Genomic DNA, 20,127 nt, shown 5'->3' with positions numbered 1-20,127 from the left:
TAAATAGGAGGGATGAAATAGGGTAAGGGTTGGCAAACCATGGCCAGTGGGCCAAATCCAGCCTGCCATCTATTTTTGTTCAGCCCATGAGCTAAGAATGTTTTTTATATTTTTAAAGGGCTGGGGGAAAAAAAAAGCAAAATATTTCATGATGTGAAAAATATTGTGAAATTCCAATTTTAGTGTTCATAAATAAAGTTTGATTGGAACACAGCCACATCCATTTGTTTACATATTGTCTATGGTTGCTTGTGAGCCACAAGGGCAGAGTGGAGTAGCTGTGACAGGGACGGTAGGGCCCACAAAACCTAAAATACTTACTGTCCAGCCCTCTGAAACAGAAGACGACTCCAACACTTCTACTTTAGGCAGCTGGTGGGACGGTGGAAAAGTAGAAGCAATTTGGACAAGTGGGACAAATAGTAATTCCACTGCACGCATGTTGAGTTTGAGGATCTTGCGACAAATCCAGAAGACACTGGAAAATATACATCTGGACTAAAGGGGAAAGATCTAGATTTATGACCTGGATTTGGGGAATTATCAATGAGTAGATAGTAGTTGAATCCAAGCAAGTAACTGAGATAACCCAGGGGAAAGAAAGAAAAACAGAGAGTAACACAGGTGGAAACAGAATTCCCAGGAAACACTACTCAGGTATAAACAGAATAAGAAAAGCCTCAGAAGAGATCTTAAAAAGAGTAGTCAGAGACACAGGGTATAAATTCAGGGAGGACGAGGTCAAGGGAGAAGATGGTTTTAAGGAAAAAGGAAAGCTGAACACTGTTAAGCAGCTCCAAGGGGCCCAGCAGAATCAGGATTGAAGAGAAGAGAGTGGATTTTGGTGACCTCAACCACGGAAGTTCCTATTGACTAGTGGGAACCACCTTCTCTCTCACGGGCAGCCTCCTAACCCATCTCCTGAGGTTTCCACCCTCACCCCTTTTAGTCAATTAATACACCAGGAGAGTGATCCAGGTAAAACAGAAGTGAGATAATGCTATCACTAGGTGCAAAACCCTCCAAAGTCTCCCCATCTTCACACTCAGAGTAAAGGTCTAAGTCTTGCAATAGCCTCCAGGGCCCTGCCCTATCTCTTCTACCCTCACCTGAATTACCCCTGGGCCCTCAGTACCTCCCACAACTGTGCTTATTTTCTCCTATAGTCACATTAACCTCCTTGCTGGTTGTCAAAACAGCAGATTTACTCCTGCCTCAGGATCTTAGAATTTGTCTGTATTGTTCTTCTCTCAAATATACATACGGCTCTCATTCTTACCCCTCTGGTCTTCATACAAATATGCCCTTCTCAGTGAGGCCTTCTCCAGCCATCCTATTTAAAATTGTCAACCAGCTCCTACTTCACAACACTCCATTTCTTCTTTTCCTGCTTTATTTTGCCCTACAGCACTTACCATTCTCAGAAAATAAATATATTTTACTGATTTAGCTTATTTATTATTATGCATCTCCCCTTCTAGAATATGAGATCCACAAAGGCAGGGATTTTTGTTTTATTTTATCTTCCTATATCCCCAGCACCCAGCACAGTGCTGGGCACATGGTAGACACTCACTAAAGAACTGGTACAACTATGGGAAGAGTGGACAGAGATTAGGATATAAGAAAGAGGAGGCCAGTATGGACAACACTTTCATAGACCTTTAGCCTTGAAAGAAAGAAAGACATGGGGGTGGCTTAAGTGGGAACCAGTATCAAGGGATTTCTTTGAATAGGAAAGACTCAAGCATATTTATACAATGCTTGAGAAAAAGAGCAGCAAGGAAAAGGCTAGGGATGGAAAAAAAGGGATATCTGATGATGCCAACTCTGGGAGAAAGTTGTTAAGGAATGGGCAGAAGGGATCTCCTTGGAAGGGATGAGGACAGGAAGGAAGCATGAAAGGAGAGATGTAGATTTGGGTGGGATTAGCAGGGAGTGAAGGAAACTTGAAGGAACTCATATCTCATACTCAATTTTCTATCTCAAGGTCTGGGGAAGGACTTGAGTTCTGATGGTTTGGACCAGGTACTTTGAAAAATGAAAATGCAAGCTGATTAGAGAAAAGAAAAGGGCTGATGACCCCAATGCTGAGGGCTCAGTTTATTCCAGAAATCATAAATCTGTTACAAAACCAATGAGCAGTGTTTGGGACCCTGGAGGGCCAATAAGAACCAAAGTGGTAAGTACCAGTATTATTATAAAAATGTAGTAAGTCAAAGTCCTCATTGGACACCTCAGGCACTGGATGAAATACAGAACTCTGGGGGTAATAAATAAATAGATAAGTGACAGGCATGACCATTTCTGCTGACTTCACTTGGGGCAGCATCAGCAGACACAATTAGAGATGGTGTTCCTGGAAATGACAAGTCTTGAAGACAGATCTGGTAGAAGAAGGATGAAAAGTGTGCCTCAGTAGTTAGAATCTGAAAGGCTAGCCTAAAAACCTACACAAAAGGGCCAGAAAGAGAGTAAATGGGGACTGAAAACCCAAAAAGAGATGACTCATGGGGGAAAAAAAGGAAAGTCACTTAGCTATAACTCATAAATATGGACTCAGATAGTTCTTAAATGCTGAAATGTGACATCTTGGGGAACAGGAGAATCTGACTTGCAAAACTTTCCTAATTCCTAAAAGTACCCAAAATGGGGCTTTGTATAGTCAGGGGCTACTAAACTTCACACAGAACGTACAGAATCTTCTGCAATCTAAAATGAAAAGACAACATCAATTTCAACAGCTACCATTACTTGTGTCATGCTATACATTACATACTCTATCTCATTTAAACCTCACAGCCTATATACAAAGAATTTTTTATTCCCATTTTACAGCTGGAGAAACAGAGGCTTAAAAAGGCTAAGTCACTTGTCTTATGTCATAACAATAAATAAGGGGTAGACCAGAAATCAAACCCAAATGAGTGTGGTCCCAAAGACCATGCCTTTATCCCTTATTCTCTCTTACCTTCCTAAAATTATGTTTTCTTAACAAAACACAGGAGTGATGACTAGTTTTAATGTATTCTTAAAAGTGAGATCGTCATTCTATGGCCTCTAGCATGTATTCTTAGGAAGACATATTTTATATGGAAGTATCCACCTACATGTTCTAACTTACATGCACTATGTCTAACTGTCTTTGTGGGACACAGCAAGCATCAAATTAATGAATGAGAATCCTTGGGCCTAGGGAAATTCTATCCAGAGCCCTGGGATAACTTGTGGATAGAACCAATGTCAGTGATCTTGAGGAATAATGAAGAAAGGAAGAGGTGGAAGAAGGTAGTTTCTGCAAAGCACAGACATGTGAGTTTATGCAAGACCCAGACAGAGCAAGAACCCAGCTTTATTGTTACTGAAGTGGCAGTTAGGGGATCCTTGACAGGGAAAGCATACTGATAGGATCTAACATGCCCTCAGGACAGCAGATCATTTCAGACCAACCCCGATGTCTACTCTGACAGGGCTCACAACCATCACCATGCAGCAGCAAATAGCTGGAGGGAGGTGATGGCAGGGCCCCTTTGGAAGAGGCATTCACCAGTTTGTATCCTTTGGATCAGATAAATGACAGAATCAGGAATTAGCAATTAAATATAACAGGGATTTTAAAAAAAGGACCTTACACTTACTTGGTTCCAAAAACCCAACTGAGTAAATCCAAGATAGGGAAGGGTCTGGCTTAGTAATAATATAAAAATGTCTTTGAGTAAGCTGACAGCAAGTCCAACAAAAGATAATGCTGTGTTGTAGCTGGCAGGAAAAAAAAAAAAAAAAAAAAGCAACCTTAGCTGCATTAATGGAATGCAGAGTCTATGTTAGAACGAAGGAGGTGACAGCCCTGTTTTAATCAGGATTGGTTGGATTAGACTACTATGTACTATTGTGGACCTCTTGGGCAGCTCATGATGAGAGGGTCTGCAAGGTATTCTCCACTTTGCCCACCCTCTCCCCCACAATGATCCATTCTTTGCTCTGCTGTGCTCCCAAGGGAGCTGGTCCCTACATATTACATCACCCAGACTCCTTTGCCTAGGTGGCTTCCCACCGGGTTCAACCCATGGGAATAACCAGCAGGAGATGTGAGGGCAAGGAGAAGAGAACACACCAAGTATTTCTCCCACTGCTCTATCCCTGCTCTGCCTCTACCTTTCTGACAGTGTCTGTGTCCCTCTACAACTACAGTTCCTGCTGGGCAGCCCTTCCTCCAGAGTTCCAGCTCTCAATGGGTTCTGGTCTTCTCCCCTTGTCTCTTCAGGCCTAGGGGTGGTTATGGGCTTGCCCCTCTTGCTAGCCACTAGGTGCCTCAGCATCCCTTCTTGGCTCTCCTAACTCTGCCCACACCTCTATACATAGTTCCTACAACAAATTATTTTCCAAATTCCAGCTAAGTTGACCTTCTCTTTCCTGCAAGGACCCTACTGAAAATGAAGAGCATTTAGAAGTAAACAGGATGCCAGAGGGTCTCAGCATCATGTCTTATGAGGAAGGGCTACAGGAACTGAGGACATGTGGCCGGGTGAAGAGAAGACTGCAGAGAACAAGCCAACCAAATTAAAAAAGTTAATGGCCACCATCAAACTCTTCCTGGCCTCGAGAATAGAATAGCAGTAGTTAACAGAGAGACCAACTTTTGGCTCAATATAAAGTAAACTTTTCTAAAGTAGGGTAAATTCTCTTGGTAGGTCATGAGCTTTGGTAATTCTGAGTTGCACAGTCTCAGGCTGGATGACCCCATGCCAGTGATAATGTAGGAAAAGTGTTAGAATGATGGTACAGAAGGGGCATTTCCAGGTCAGGATTTCATTATTTGCCACTAACTGTATACTACTCAGACAATGATTTGCCAAAACAACCAAATTAGGGGAAAACATTTTGGGGGACGTGTTTTGGTCCTTCCCACTTCAATTTCAAGAGTAGAAGTTGAACTCTATGTCAAGTTGGGTAATTCTCAGCACTGAAGTTCTTTTTTATGCCTTAAAATAACTAGAGAGCATGCAACTTATTTTATATCTCAGCACCACAGCTTTCAAATAGGTGGTCCACCCCAAATTCCAATTTTCAAACCACCAAGCAGTCTAATAAAAACCTTTTTAACCAAGCAACTTCTATTTACACACATATCATTAGTTTTTCTTGAAAACTTTCACCTCATTTTTCAAATAAAAAACCAGGATGCAAACTCTGCCCATGGCACAAAATAATTCACATGTAAACTGTTCTAGAAAAAAAAAAAAGATCCCCTCAGTTCACCCTAGTGGGAAAAAAATGGTTTTTTTTGCACGAGTAAAAAGGGGTTCACAGAAAGGTCACCGGCCATGGTCTAACACGGTTTTCTTCTTAGGTGTGAGCTGATTATTGCACGGTACAGCTAAGGCAGCCAGTTCTTCACTCATTCATTCAACAAACATTTGATGATAATCGCCATTAACAAAATCATGTTAGGGCCTGGGCAAGGACAAAATATCCAGAGGCCAACGCTGCATCCGGTCTTCAGCAGGCCTAGGAACGATCTGATCTCGTGGGCCAATGAAGGCAAAGGGTGAGAGAAACGGCGCCCAGAAAAGTTCCAGCCAAAACTTGGGAAATGCCAGCCTTCGGGAGCGGAGAGGGCGGGGACCTGGGCCTACGAGAAAACGCCGCCTCCGGGCTGGGTCCCGGCTTGGGCTCCCGGGCCGCACAACACCTCCAAGATCCGCCGCCTCCTGGGCCCTCAGGCCACGCGGCGCCCGGCCCCAGCCCAGCTGCGGCGACTGCCTGATCCCAGGCCCGCTCTGCTCCACCTGGGCGCCGCCAGTCCGAGGAAAGCAGCGCCCGGGAGACCGCGGGTGGGGCAGCCGCGACCGTCACCCAAGGGGGCGCGTAGGGCCGCAGAGCAGGACGCGCATCACTCCCGCGCGACGTTCCCGGGAAGCGCGCGCGCGCCACCGCGCGCCCCCACGGCGCCGGGCATCCGCGGCGCGCTCCCGCCCGGACCCGGGGCGCCCGGGCCCCTTGGGCCTCGCTCCCTGCTAGGCTGCCAGGGCGGCCCGGCCGCACTCACCCTCCTTGGCTTTCTTCCTCCGGGCCAGAGTCCCTCCGAGTTTTCCCAAGAAGGAGTCATCTTTCTTCCTGGACGGGGGCGACTTGGGAGTTGGGGACTTGGGGACAGAGGGCGACTTCTGCGGGGAGGTGGCCATGGCGACGGAGCGGGCAGCCGCGGGCCGGTGGGAACGCGGAGCTGGCGCTGGGCGGCCGCCGGCGGGACTGAGTCTGCGGCTTTCCAAACGGAAGCGGAATTATTCCAAGCATTTGAGGCAGCTCGCGCTCGCCTTTCCCTTCCCTCTCTCCCTCCCTCGCGCCTCCCTCCGCCCTGGAAGGAGCTGTGCGTCCGGGGCCCTGCGTCCCAGGCCGGCCCGCGCCTGTTTGTTGCCCACAGCAAGGATGATGCCCCAAATCTGCCCCTTACTGGACAGGCGGCCTTATCTATTTATGTACACGTGTAACCCCCTAGGCTGGGGGCGCTTGAGCCTGGAAGCCTGGCACAAATCAGGGGTTCGGTGATTACTGAACGAACCAACCTGCTGCTCCATCTCACCGTGTCTCCACCCCAGCTGCTTGAAACTAAGGTGAGCAGCTTCCTCTTCCCTGGATTTGTGCCTGTACAGTTCTTAGGCTCATATCTTGTCCCCACCAAAGAGTGTGAGCCAGATCCAGGAATAATTAGTGAGCCAAAATGTATAAGCTTTAGTCCCCACCAAAGCTACTGCCCCAATCCGGTTCCTGTAATTTGATTTCCATGTCTTGTCAACTTCCCCTTCCCCAACCCCACCTAAGACTGAGAAGTTTTAAGGTCAAAAGAGCAGGGCTGAGACCTCTTATTTTTGCACATCACCCCCATTTCCAGTAACACAGTGGCTTGTCCAAAGGACGACCCCAAATGTTGTTGGAAATGTGAATGAGGAGGGCACAACCGTGAGGCACCCCCCCCAAACCTACCCTGCCGAAATAAAAGCAACAGAGTGACAGCCAGGTTCCTTTGGGCTAGTCATCAGGGAATCCCAGGAGCCACAGTGTGTCACGGACTCATACTGGAAAATGATCAAAGTCACAATTTATCGTGCTTACCCATCTTAAATTATCACTTGTGCTCTTCTGTCTGGCTCTTTTTCCTACACTCACTCAGCACCTTGGCAACTAAGTTTCCTCTGTGTGGCTCCTGACCTCTAGCTACAGCTGACTGAACAATGAACACCTGACCCAAAGGGAGTTAATTTTTGGCTGGAAAGTAGCCAATCCAATCATCTCAATCAAGAGTTTGAATTGAACTAGGGAGACTGTTGTCGGAAGTTGAACCCTTTGCTGTGGGATTGTGTAGTCAAGACTGAGGTTGTCTGTTTTTCAGCTATGTGACTGCTGATGAGTAGGGAAAGTCAGAGGGAAACAAAAGAATGGGGCAAAGGTGTGTGCTCAAGAAGCCATGTGGCTTGAATAATGGGAAACTGTGGAGAGTAGCTGCCTGAATCTTGAATCTCTTCCCAGCCCTGTCTTGCAGTTCCTCTAAGGATCAACTGTGCTTCCTTCCCAGGAGATGTTCCTAAAGACTTTTAATAACCCATCGGTCTTGACTTGAGCTAATTGGCAAACTGACAAGCAATAGTTCTGACTAGATCGAAAATTCAGCACACAGGATGGTCAGTAGGTTCTCAGCAGAGTATGTGTTCATTTCTGCTTGAAAGTCCTAATTCTGCCTTTCTGAAAAATATACCTTAGTTGATGTCTCTTACCTGACAGAGAGCAGAGAAGTCATGAGGTCTGCTAAAATTTTTCATCCAGGAGCAAATCAGGACAACCTCTCCTGCCTGCCCCAGTCACCGCTCTGATAAATCTTAAAGTGATGGTGAGAAGCCAAAATAAAATTGTTTTGATCTTGACTTCATCAGTAATCATTCTTACTCAGCGTGTTGGATGTATACAGATGTCTCCAAAATCTGCATCTCCAGCCCTAGGAACACTTGTTAGGGAATCACGAAGCCACACGGCTCAAAAGCTATGAGAAACAGAATAGTGGTTCTTAAACTTAATTACGTATCACAATCCCCCAGGGAGGTTGTTGTAAACATGGGGAGGCCCATGTTGTAAACATTCATGGGCTGTACAAGTTTTGAGTCAGTTGATCTCAAGAGGAACCAAGGGAGAGGTGTTTTAAACAGGAATTGTATCCGGGGATTCTGATGTAGCTGGTCTGCACATTTGTGTTTGGGAACCAACCGTAACATTCTCTGGTTCTCTATTCTTTACCAGTTGCTATCTGTATGCTGGGCTAAGCCTGAAATATAGACCCATCAAAACTACCAATGGAGATCACTTGAACTGCCCATGCATGCTATTGCATATGCAACCCTCTTCAGTAATTTTTATGCACAGCAAAGTGTGAACACCACTGAGCAAGACTGAACGGTGGAACAAAAAGGAAGTCTCAGTTGTCAAATTCTGGTTCCCAGAAAATATCAGCACAATAAGCTGTGAGCATAGCAACGATGTTTATCATGCACCTTGGTCAGGGAAAGCACTATCCTGACAGAGTCTTCATAGTGTCCTGGAGTAGGGGAGGGCAAAGTAGGCATATTTATAAGGTTTGAGGTCTGGTTTACTATTTTACGGCAGGTCTTTCAACAGGGTGGTGCCTGATAAGGGTTAGCTGGGGATCCTGACGTAATAGTTTAGGATCGGTAGGCACAATGAGGCAAGGCTTTCCAAAGCTTGGCAGATTAAACAATCTTTTTAATGCTATCTATTGAAAAGTCAAACCCTTTTGTGTCCATTTCAGTGAGATTTGGGAGGAAAGTTAAAGTTATTTGCAACTTCTGTTTTCCTGAGCAAGAGTTTTTTTTGGACTCGAAAAATCATGCGGTTGAAGACAGTGGGACAGTAACATAGAGAAGACCATAGATAGTAACCTGGATGCATGTGAATGGTTTCTGGTCATGCAAACCTTTCTGCCTCTTAAGTAATTATTGATCTCTTTTCAAAGGCCAATGTGTAATAGATGGTGAATTATAAGTGAGTGCTACTGAAAGTACAGAGTGTAGACTGCAAACCAGTATCCATTCACAAACTTATTTGTCTGCAATGAAAAAAATATAGAAATTGAGAGCATTTAGAAACTTTACAAATAAGCTGTGAGCAATTTAGCAATGCAATTTTATGTCTGTTTCCTCTAATAATAAAAATTGGGGGGTTATAGTTTGAACATCTTCAATTTTTTTCCAGTAATTTTTTTTATTGTATTCTACAATTGGTCTGTGATGGATTGTTCTTTCCCCATAGCCCGTTGGTGAAGCACTGTTCTAAATTGCTCTTGCTTGCTCACAGGTTATATACTCTCTTTAGATATTATGCATTTATAATCCTTATGGATGTTAGTAGACCTTTTTTTTGTTTAGACGTTTAAATGAGATATTTAAATGAAATATATGTTTGAAGGCATCAGGTGCTGAAGACCTGGTACTCAAGTAGAGGGAATCTAAATCTTGCTTCAACAGAGACAAACATGCTGTTTTTTTTTTTGTTTTTTTATGAGCACCAAAGAAGAACTTGCACCCTTCCTATCTAAATTGTATAGTTATGGCCCCACTAGGCACAATGACCCCTTTTTACCCAGTCATTCATTTGATCTTACCTAAGGTTAGATATTAAGGACAGCTCATGAAATCAATGCGTGCTGTGAGGCTGCTGAATTTCAAGGCCAGCTGACATAGAGGACCAAGATCTTGGTCTCTTGGGACCACTTTCCCCCTAGGGGTATCTACCAATTTCAGAAGAGTCAGCTGAGAATCTGAGAAGTTGAGCAGGGCAGTTGCCAATCTCACAAGGGTAAGCAGACAAGAGTTCAAAGCCACTAAACTGGGAGGGGGGCAAGTACCCCAATCCCTTGCTATAGTTTGAGACTCCAGAAGTCTCCACTCTAGGAGACAGAGAAAATAAAGACATTTTCAGCTCACCAATAATAAGAACAACAAAAACAACTGAGAAAAATTGTTAACAGTAGATCTGGACAAAAGGAAATACTAAAGGGTATGTCTGAAGGAAAATGATTCCAAATGAAAGCTTGGTGACTTTTATATGAAAGCATATAAAAAATATATATCAAATTAAAATACACAAAAGCAAAAACATTCAAAGTGGGAAGCCACTAAGTGGAGTTAAATGTTCTAAGGTCCAGGCATTGACTGGAAGAAGTTAAAAGTAATAATATTTATATTGGACCTTGTTTAGTCAAGGAATCCTGTTGTAATCTCTAGGATAACCATTAAAAGAACAGTAAAAGAGTAACTATAATAGCCAAGAAATGGAGAAAAACTGGAGTCTATGTACTCTATTCAGACAAACTTCATAAATTATATACATAACTCTATATCTGTCATATTTAAGGCAACTCTTTTTTTTATTCTTTTTTCTTTTGATTTTACCTTATTGCTTTTTTTTGAGCAATAATCCCCTCTCCCTCCCTCCACCTCCCACCCTTGCTCTGGTAACCAATAATCTACTTCCCGTCTCTATCAATTTTAGAACAGATAATTTTTAAATATTGGGGTATTACTCCCTTCCCCCCCATTGTTTTTTTGGTTTGTTATCTTTTTGTTGTATAGGTTAAAAACCCAGGATAAAAGTAAATGAAACATCACAAATCAAGTTAAGCTAAAATTCAAACTGCAGGAGGCTTTCGCTGAGGAAAGGTAACTTTCCCAAGTGTGAATACCATATAAGGGACAAAATGGGTGGGAGACCCAGCAGATCACAAGGAGAATTTTACAAAGGTACTAGCCTGTGATCAATAATCAGAGGTTCTTTAGACACATCAAAGCAGGAGGGGGAAGAGAGAAACCGGCTAGAGCCTCTTGGGAACCTGTTTGATCACTGAAAGTAAGGTGTGTTCTCAGGATAAAAGGTATGTGTGAGTGACGAAATGACCTCTCAGGTGAGGGTCTTCAGGGAGAAGCCTCGTGTGCACGTCCTCTTGCAAACTCTGGGATACTAGCCTTAGAAGGCTAGGCCACCCAATGAGGATGTCCTCCAGGAGTCTCTTGCTTGGGCATGGTTGCCCAGATGGCAGCAGTCAGGCAGTGAGGGCCTCTCTTGGTGGGCAGGAAATGCATCTGGGAAGTTGGAAGAACTTGCCCTTGGTTTGTGATACAGTGGACAAAGGGCAGGGACATTTCTGAGGATCACACAGAATGGTGCCACTCTAATGGCCTCAGATACAGCAATGGGGTTGAGTCCTTTGTGAGAGGTGAGTAGCTTCTTTTCCCTTCAGAAGTCTAATAATGAACTATAAACATTGATAGAGGGGTTTCTTCACCTTGGCATGATATCTGAGTATCAATTGCAGAGATAAAACTCCCAAATCAGAAACTCCTACATGAATCACCTAACGAAAGAATTGAGAGAGAACACAGCAATGGAACAGCAGCAGGGACCAAGCGTTAGAGGACAGAAAGGAGCAGATGTGATCCATGGCAGACTCAACCCGGCAAGTGAGAAGAGCTGGGGTCCCAGTAATTCTATAGGGTGTTTTGTCCATGTCAGAGCCCTCTGTGGTTATGCCCAAGGTCTGGATTTTCCTCTCCCTTCCCCCTTTCTAGGTCAGTGTGGTCTGGGGAGCAAGGTCTTCTTTGTTACTGCTGTAATCCACCTTCTTCCCAAACCCCACCTCCAGATGTGTGCGGCCTGGAAGAGTCTCTGCTTCCATCTTTGCTGGGGAAGTTATTACAGTTAGTCATACTTTCTAAGTTTCCTTTTAGGGAAGAGGATCAGAAGTAGCATATCTAACAATGAGATGGAACCAAACCACCAGGGCCAGGTGGTCTCTTCTGACCAAAGGAACTGTTGGTCCAAAGGGTATACAAGAAGCTAGACATTTGGTCAGCAGAGGCCAGTATAGAGAGAGGATTTCAAAAGGGAGCCACACGCAGACTAGTAAGACGAAATCAGAGAGATGAGAATGTTCCAAGAACATGTTTTCTAGTCTCATTCACTGTTTACCTTTCCTCTCGTAGGAACTACCCATACTTACCCATTCTGCTGAAATTTGAAATATCTAGCTCTTTTACTGCTGTTGGAATTCAAACATCTTGAGATTCGCCATGGCCATTCCAATTATAGTCATATTCTAGCCAATCTCATTTTAAAATCAGAGCTTATGCACAGCAGACCTAGCTCTTGCAATAGATCTGGGGTGGAGAGAGGGAGGGAGGGTGGGAGGGAGGGTGGAAGGAAAAGGAGTAGTAGCTCCATTTAGCAGATGAGGACACTGAGGCACAACTGAGTTGCTCCTTGTCACTCAGTGAGCAGTGGCAGAGTGGGAGTCAGAGCCCTGAATGAGTGCTGTGTTTAGAATGATTACACTTACTGGTTCCTTCTTGAGTTATGGATCTGTTTTTAAACGACCCCTTAAAGTTTTGTTTATACTGTATAAATTGTCATATATATAAAAGTAGTTTTCTAGTATTTGTTGCCCTTCCCTGCCCTTCCCCCCACCCGCTGCACCGTCCCTCACCTCTGCACAGTCTGCCTAAGTTGCTGCAAAAGCCACCTCACTCTCAGCTGGTCTCCAAAACACTCCCTGTTTCCTTCCTCTCCCATTTCCTCAGCCCTGTGTTCTTGGTTCCCTACTCTTGGGACTGGGGATTTGATTATGTAGTTCGTGCTTCTCAATTTGGGGCAAAAAAATCCCCCTGGGGTCCATGACAGATTGTCAGGGGTACTTGATCACACAGGATAAACAAGAGGCATCTTCCTAGACTATCACATTTATTGAAAGATTTTTGTGAGAGGTGGGAGAGAAGAGGTAACTTAAATGTCTCAAACAATTATTTTCACATTAGAATATATATAGCTGTAGCACAGAAGGAAACTTCACAGTGGCAGCAAGGGTTTACATCCCCAGATTTTCCCTGAGCAGGGATGGGTGGCGATGGGAACAGATCTAAGAAAGGAAAGGAAAGGAAAGGAAGGGAAGAACAGACAAGCACAAGGCACCAGTCTGGAGGGACTTCATAAATGAGGCCATGCAGCCTGGCGGGTAGGGCCCGGGCTCCAGAGATGGACATCCAGGTCCAATGCCAGTTTCACCACTTGGCAGCTGGACTATCTTAGGTAGATAAGTTACTTAGCCTCTTTGTGTCTCAGTTTTGTCACTTAAAATTAAGGGTCATGTTTATCTTAAGAGCTTTGCTATATGGACTAAATGGGGTGATGCACTTAGAACTTACCACTGCAGCTGGCCCATGAGGGCAGTGCACCATCTGCTGAGCTGATCAGGGGCAGACAGGCTCCTTGTGGAAGCTGAGATGGCAGTGGGTTTCTTTTTTTAATTTCTAGAAATGAGCTGAGAGAGGGAATGAGTATGACCCAAAGGCTAATAAGGTACAGTAGAGTGGCAGCTAAGGAGTAAAGAAAGGCTGAGGGTCTGTGGCCCTGGCCACAGGAGGGCACAGGTGAGCCCTGGAATGGGCCCAAGGAAAACCTGAAAAGCACCATCGAAGGTGGCTGGCTGCTCTTTGGAGTGCTGCACTCAGTGTGTTCATGCTGGCAAGACGAGCTCTCATCTGCAGTGATGTGCATTCTTTGTTGATACTAAATGGAGAAATGAATCTACAAATATTGCATCAGTAAACAAAACAATGGGGGGAAGTCTGTGAATTGATGGGAACTTCTGGGACCCACCACTTGATTAACCTGAGGTAGCAATTCTACTGTATTATGCTCTCACACGTCACAAAATTGTACGTGCTGGCGTTCAAAAGAGAAGAAGAAAAAACTTGGTTCTGAGAGAGTGAGAGCTGAAGAAGCAGCCAGACCCAGGTGGAAGGAAGCACTCCTGCTGAGCAAATGAAACACAAAACCAGGTTTCCCTGGGTGAGAAAGCCAGAGGAGCTAGGGTAGGCCACACCCCCTCCCTTCCCCAGCCCTGAAAATAGCTTTCTTTGTTGGGAGAGTACACCTGAGGTGAGCCTGCTTCACTCCTGCTCCCATTCGAATCCAATCTTCAGCCCAGGTGAATCCTTCCAGGTGGCCCCGTGGGACTGAAGCGTTCCGTGTTAATTCACGGACTCCGATATGAAACCAAAACTGGCTCAGGTTCACTGAAAAGAGGGCCACCTACTCTCAAAGGTGCAGGCCAAGCCCACATGAAAATGTTCTGATTCCTTAGACACAAAACCATTTATTTTAGGTTCATTTCAGCAATTGTAGCAGTGCACATTGAACACATTTCAGTCCACGGGAATGGTTCCCAGTTGTTGGAGCAAATTAATCTCTTACATGCTACGCAACAGTGAGGCCAGAAGATAAACAGTAGGTGAAATGGTGCATTGGCCCCTGTACGTGAACCTTTTTATTACAACAAGCTCCTATATTTGAGCTCATCCCATCCAATGACTGCAGCTTCCTCCATTCATGTGTTGGCTCCGGCTCCAGTACCCCCCCACCCCCGCCCACCACCCACATCTGCCCTGCTGAGGTAGAGCTCTGATCAACCACCTGGGTGGGGCATGCTGCCATTTTCAGTTCAAAAGGAAAAGCCTGCAAATCTGCTTCCTGTGAAGAGAGACATTGCTGAATTCTCATTTGCCTCCAGAACGCAGAAAACATCAATTTCATTGCAGCTCATCAGAGCTGGAAACACCTGCCACTTCCTTTCTCAGTGGTAATTAACATGCTGCATCTCAGCATTGATTGATTCCAAGCAGCCTAACACTGTCAAAGTCAAGGTTTAAATGAAACAGCATAATCTGACATTATTTTTCACAGTTTTAGAAACAAGAACTCATTTTTATTGTCAAAGAAGCATGGCAATAGTTGGGGCTATGTCTTTATGCTCAAAATAAACGTGAGTAGAATAGGATGATGCTTATCTTTGCATTTATTTGAGAGCGGATTAGAGAGCTGATGGTCTTTCTGAATCCTGGTTCTTAGCACAGGGTGGCAGAACTGCACGGGCATTCAGAGAAGGCTTGTTAAACACACAGATATATGAATAAGTGGTTAGGCTTAGCTAGTTTAAGAACTGTTCTCTTGGTCCAACTTATGTAGAATTCTGAACTGATAACTATTATAAGCCATTTGATTTATCGCAGAAGCTGTGTGAGACTGACAGGGACATACAGCCTGAAATTGGAGCTCTGTGACCTAGTCAAGAGTCCTAAGTTGTTTGGCTGTGATCCCACTCAGGAGTGCTCTTTTATGGGGCAGAGAAGGCTCTGTCTGTTTTCCTTATAACACTATTCATAATAAATCCAAAGAAATTATCTTCAAAATGTACACGATTTTACATTTCGAAGGTCTTAGAACAGTCTCTGGAATCTTTTTTTTTTGCATGGGCAGACACCGGAAATCAAACCCAGGTCTCCAGCACGGCAGGCAAGAATTCTGCCACTGAGCCACCATTGCCCGCCCTGGAAACATTTTAAATAATTCAACAGCCACAATGTTTGTTTCCTTTTGGAAATAATGGTTGAAATGGTTTTTATGAATGGTAAATCAGAAAGCCAGTAAGTGGAAGGCTGTTAAGTATGAGGTTTAGGTTTTCACCCTGGCTGATAAGACCGAGCCTTAAACCGCAGAACATATTCTGTGGAACAGAATGCGAACAAATTGCTTCTCTCATTTATTAACAGAAAACCAGGAGCCAAGAACCACCTTCTTTCTTGGCCCTCTAGGGAGAATCTTCCTTTTACATGGCAATAGAACAAATTAAAATAAGTGGCAATTAATTCTTTTGCACAATAACAACCCAGACACTACACATTTGAGCATCATCTGTTAAATGTATGTAAGCATCAAATGGTGCACTTTTATATAACTGACAGAAAATACTTGGCTTGAATATTTCTGAATTTTCTAGAATGAAAACTAAAGCTATTTATCTCTTTCTTAAAGTGGGTTGGCATTCCTGTGCATCTATAACCTTATCTCTAAGAACCTGATGGTTGAAAACATTGACTATCTCCATAAATTTTTAATACTATAGAACTCACTGCTCCAATCATCTGGGTTATTTGCATATTAAATATCTGAGTGTTAATATATCTTCTCCAAACAGAACACAGAAAAACTAGAATTATGAAGAAATCATATTAGCAATTTCCACCAAATATACAAATAAATAAAATAGATAAATTACTAGAAATGGCCTGTACATATTCCCTAATAATAGGGTTCAGGCACTAGAAGACCTGATGGAAGGGGGAGGAGGGGAGAGAGGGAAGGAAAGAAAGAAGGAAGGAAGGAAGGAAAAAAGAAAAAAAATGTAAGAAGGAAGAAAAAAGAGAACCACAGCCTTCAGAACTTGATATGCCTTGGAAAGGCTAGGTTTAAATATTAACCCAACTGTTGGCAGACTCAGGGAAAGTCCAGTTACACTTCTAATTTCTGGCTTGTCAGCTGGCCAGGATGATATGTATAGAAAGCAGCTCAGACAGAAGATTTCATGAGTAAACTTATATTAATGAAAAGTTAGGTCTCGAGTCTGAAGTCAACCATTGCAAAGCACCTCTTGTCTAATTACACATTTAAACACTTGCAAAAATGAGAGAGGCCAAATATACAAGAAGTTCTTTAGTGTCTGTCTCTCTTAACAATTACAGGCGGAATCTTCAAAGAATCCCATTCCTGGGGGAAACAATCAAATGTGTTCTGATGACAGGTCAGAATTTAAAATCTTCTTATCTTTGGTTTCTGTATGAACTGTCAGAACGCCCCAGAACATGGCCCGATTGGGGATTCAGTAAACGCAGTCACCGCACTCTGCTGCGCTTTGAAGTCAGAAGTGGTTTTGTCCTTGTCCCCGTACAGTTCCTGGGCAGTCCCAGAAGAGAGTGGCAGAGACCTTCTCCTCTGCCGGGTCCTAAGGAGAGCAACCCTGAGAGGCAGTCCTTGCCTCGTAGCATGGCTGTGTTCATTTTTAGTAGCAGCATCAACTTCGCCAATATTTTACCAACAAATGGGAAGAATTTCCCTCTTTGCCATCACCAACAGTTTCAGAAAAGCACTTCAAAATTATACATTTTCTAAAAATGGTTTTCATTATGTTCCGGGGCTGTAAGGGGAGGGCTCCAGAAACAGAAAGCTCTTCTAAGCCAACGGCATTTGGTAAAATACTAGCAAACCTGCAATAAGAAGTTAAAGTTTTGTTTCCTTCTCTCTTTTTCTCTGTTTCTTTTTTTTGAAAAGTAAAATTAAGGCTCAAATGTGCTATTGAGAACATTGCTTACGTATATTATATTAAGGCTTATAAATACACCTGGTAAATTAAATTCACCCTGGATTGAATTAACACCTGCTATCTGGGTTATTTGTTTTATGTAATCAGTAATCTCAAGGTTTCTCCTCTTTCTCTGGAAGCACAATTTAAATATTAACCTAATCTTTAAACTGCTGCTGCCTCTTCCTGACATTTGGAAACCAGTCATCCATGCAAAAAAAAAAAAAAAAAGGCAAATATGGATATACTCATGAAAGACAAAGCAGCATCTCAAAAATCTCAAGATACTTAACTCAGTGAGTTGGGAGGAAAAATTATAAAAGTAGCAGGAAAGTCAAGCTTCTGTGTCACTTGCTAGGGAAAACAATGCTGGTCATCTGCCAAGGACACTTCCAATCTGAAAGACCTGCTGCGTTGGTTGCCAATTTTGAAAGTCTCTGTATTTTCTTCATTATAATATCTGAAAGGATCTTGCACAGCTGTGGTAGAGCTGAGAGAATTTTAATTTCTTTAAAAACCTTGTGTTAGGGTCTAACTTAAGTTCTAATATGATAAATCCTGCAAAGGTAATTAGGAGAGTATGAGGGAAAGGGACGGGGCCCGTTCACGTCTTGCTCAGTGGACGGCCCCTGGAGAATAGCATGCTTTCAAAGTGCCGGTCTTCAGCCTTTTCTTTAATGCGTTGTTTCTCTAAGGAATCTACAAGTTTGTCCCTTTGCTCAATCACTTGCATCATCTCGGCGAATATTTCTTGCTCCTCATTTAGATCATTCTCATCTTCCTGGCTCTCTAAAGAAAAACAAAAAAAACATTGGACCTTAGGTAAGATCTGGCCTGGGAGAGTTCTGGGCATGGATCTTCTTGATTGCTATAGACTTCTGACCTTTAATTTCAGTGGAGAAAACAAGGAAATGAATTTAACACCAAGGAACTACCTTAAAAGGCAGGTGGATGCTTTATGCACAATCAACTCAGTTTTCATCTCACGAATATATATAAAGCACAAGGGAAAACCCTTTTGTGAGAAAAAGAAGCTAGTACCAGGCATGCTCTACCAAATCCCCCAATGACCCCCCCCCAAAAAAAACCCCAGCAAAACAATAAAAAGGCTGTTTTCCATGAACATATATGAGCCACAACAAAGAAATCTGTGCAAAAAGTTTCTTAGTAAACAGTCCTCATCGGTGCTTACTATTTCAATGACGAAAATCATGCTGTCATTTGGAGTTAATGAAAAAGTGTAGCCCTCTGAGTACAGACCACATGAAAGCAAAGTGAGGCTGGGGCTGTCCGGTAGGACAGTGTTTCCAGAGGGTGACTATGCGTTTCTCTTTTGCTGTTTTGAGTGCATGGCCTTCTTCCTAGATAGCCTCAGGTTTCTGATTGCCCGGGGAAGATAGAATTGTATTAAAAGGAAGGAAAAGAGTAAGAAATTTATGACATTCAAAATAGGCCTTCAACGTCAGATTTCTGCTTATAACCTTGGGAGGGGTCTTTCTAAATTCCCTGAGTCCCTCGGATTTAACAAATCAAGGGCTAGGCGGTGAACCAGATCACAGAGTAGAGAAGGTGCCGCTGCTTCTCATCCAGCTTATTTCTGAGGCTGGGGCTGGGAAGAAGAGGGTACATAAAATGAAAGAAGTAAAAGAAGCACCACTGCCTCCTGTTTTGTGGGAGGAAGAAGGGAGAGAGAGCGTAAGAGCCCTGCGTTTCAGTCTCTCCATTCAGGGGCTTGGAAGCCCTCTCAGAGGGCAGCAAACATCTTACGTCATTTGATGGAAGCACTAGGGGCTGAAGGAATTTTGCCCTGCTCCTTCTTCGGAACGCTGGGAAGAGGCCACCCTGAAGGGTGCTCCCATGTATGCATGTGGTAGCAGCAGTTCATAGTGGCTGGGGAAAGAGGAAAGACCTGAGTGTGGCCTCCCCACATCCCCATTTGCTCTGTGTGGCGTGGCTGAAGCTTGGAGGCGCCCACTGGCCCCAAGGTGGAGACTGTCCAGTGGGCTGTCTAGCCAGTCTGAACAAAGCATGTGCTGAAGCAAGGCCAAGGGACCCAGGGAATGCCACCAGGCTCCAAGCAAGGCTAGAGAATGGCCAAATTAGGAGCCAACCCAGATACACGCCTTAGCTGCAAATGGAGAGAGTGGCAGCTGGATAGATGTTAGGCAGGTAAGCAAGGACTCTGTGAGTGAGAGCACCCCACCCAGATTCCTACTGCCAGGAGGTCACACAGACCCACCTCTCCTTAGGGAGAAAAGCAGAAGGAAGAGGTGACCATCTGGAAGACAGAGCATTTTTATCCCAAAGAGTCTGAGCATTTCCTACAGGGATTATTTAAATTATTGCATCAGACTAAGTTTGCCAGAGAAGGATAATAAAGTTTTTTTTTTCTTTGCTAACTAGTGGGAGTACCCTTATGTAGAAGATGAACTTAGGTGCAGACAAAATAAATAAATCATGCTTTCTTTTTACAGCTAAGAGTTGAGAGAAAATTCGTGAACTTCATGCCTCGGTAAGCATTTTTTTTAAAGACTTAAAGGTGGCTAGTGGATTTTTTTTTGGTGACATTTATTTCACCAACCTGCAAGACAGCAAATAAATAAACTATTTTATCAGAAGTATAAATCAGATATTAGATGTACACTATGGTTTGCTAATTTAGGCCTGTTTCTGTTTTGACACTCCTTATTTGATGGATAAATCTAAAAATTCCTTTTTCAGTTTGGTTTTGTCATGGATGGACCCATCTGAATCTCCTTCCAACAAATAAAAAATGATGTAGGTCACTTTTATCTGTTTTATACATTGCGGTACCATAAATATTGTTAGAATTCTGTTGCTAAAAACAGTCTGCAAATCACAACTGTATGGGAAAG

The 20,127-nt window shown here is 43.7% G+C and overlaps 2 protein-coding genes across 4 annotated transcripts in view; both read right to left on the bottom strand.

Annotated features, from left to right (window-relative positions):
* Positions 1–6,307, bottom strand: part of PARVA (parvin alpha) — a 160,068-nt gene extending 153,761 nt beyond the window's left edge. The window contains exon 1 of the mRNA XM_077114014.1: positions 6,050–6,307. Coding sequence (XP_076970129.1) covers positions 6,050–6,185 — 136 coding nt within the window. The 5' untranslated portion in view covers positions 6,186–6,307. The remainder of the gene's footprint in view (positions 1–6,049) is intronic.
* Positions 6,308–14,507: 8,200 nt separating this feature from the next.
* MICAL2 (microtubule associated monooxygenase, calponin and LIM domain containing 2) overlaps positions 14,508–20,127 on the bottom strand; it is a 275,324-nt gene continuing 269,704 nt past the window's right edge. For all 3 annotated transcript variants that reach the window (XM_077114007.1, XM_077114008.1, XM_077114009.1), the window contains one exon: positions 14,508–18,040. In XM_077114007.1, coding sequence (XP_076970122.1) covers positions 17,856–18,040 — 185 coding nt within the window. In that variant the 3' untranslated portion in view covers positions 14,508–17,855. The remainder of the gene's footprint in view (positions 18,041–20,127) is intronic.

Source organism: Tamandua tetradactyla, chromosome 8, assembly GCF_023851605.1.
Source record: "Tamandua tetradactyla isolate mTamTet1 chromosome 8, mTamTet1.pri, whole genome shotgun sequence".
Taxonomy (NCBI): Eukaryota; Metazoa; Chordata; class Mammalia; order Pilosa; family Myrmecophagidae; genus Tamandua; species Tamandua tetradactyla.
The sequence above is the reverse complement of the archived record's forward strand: the minus strand, read 5'-3'. Positions and strand labels throughout refer to the sequence as shown.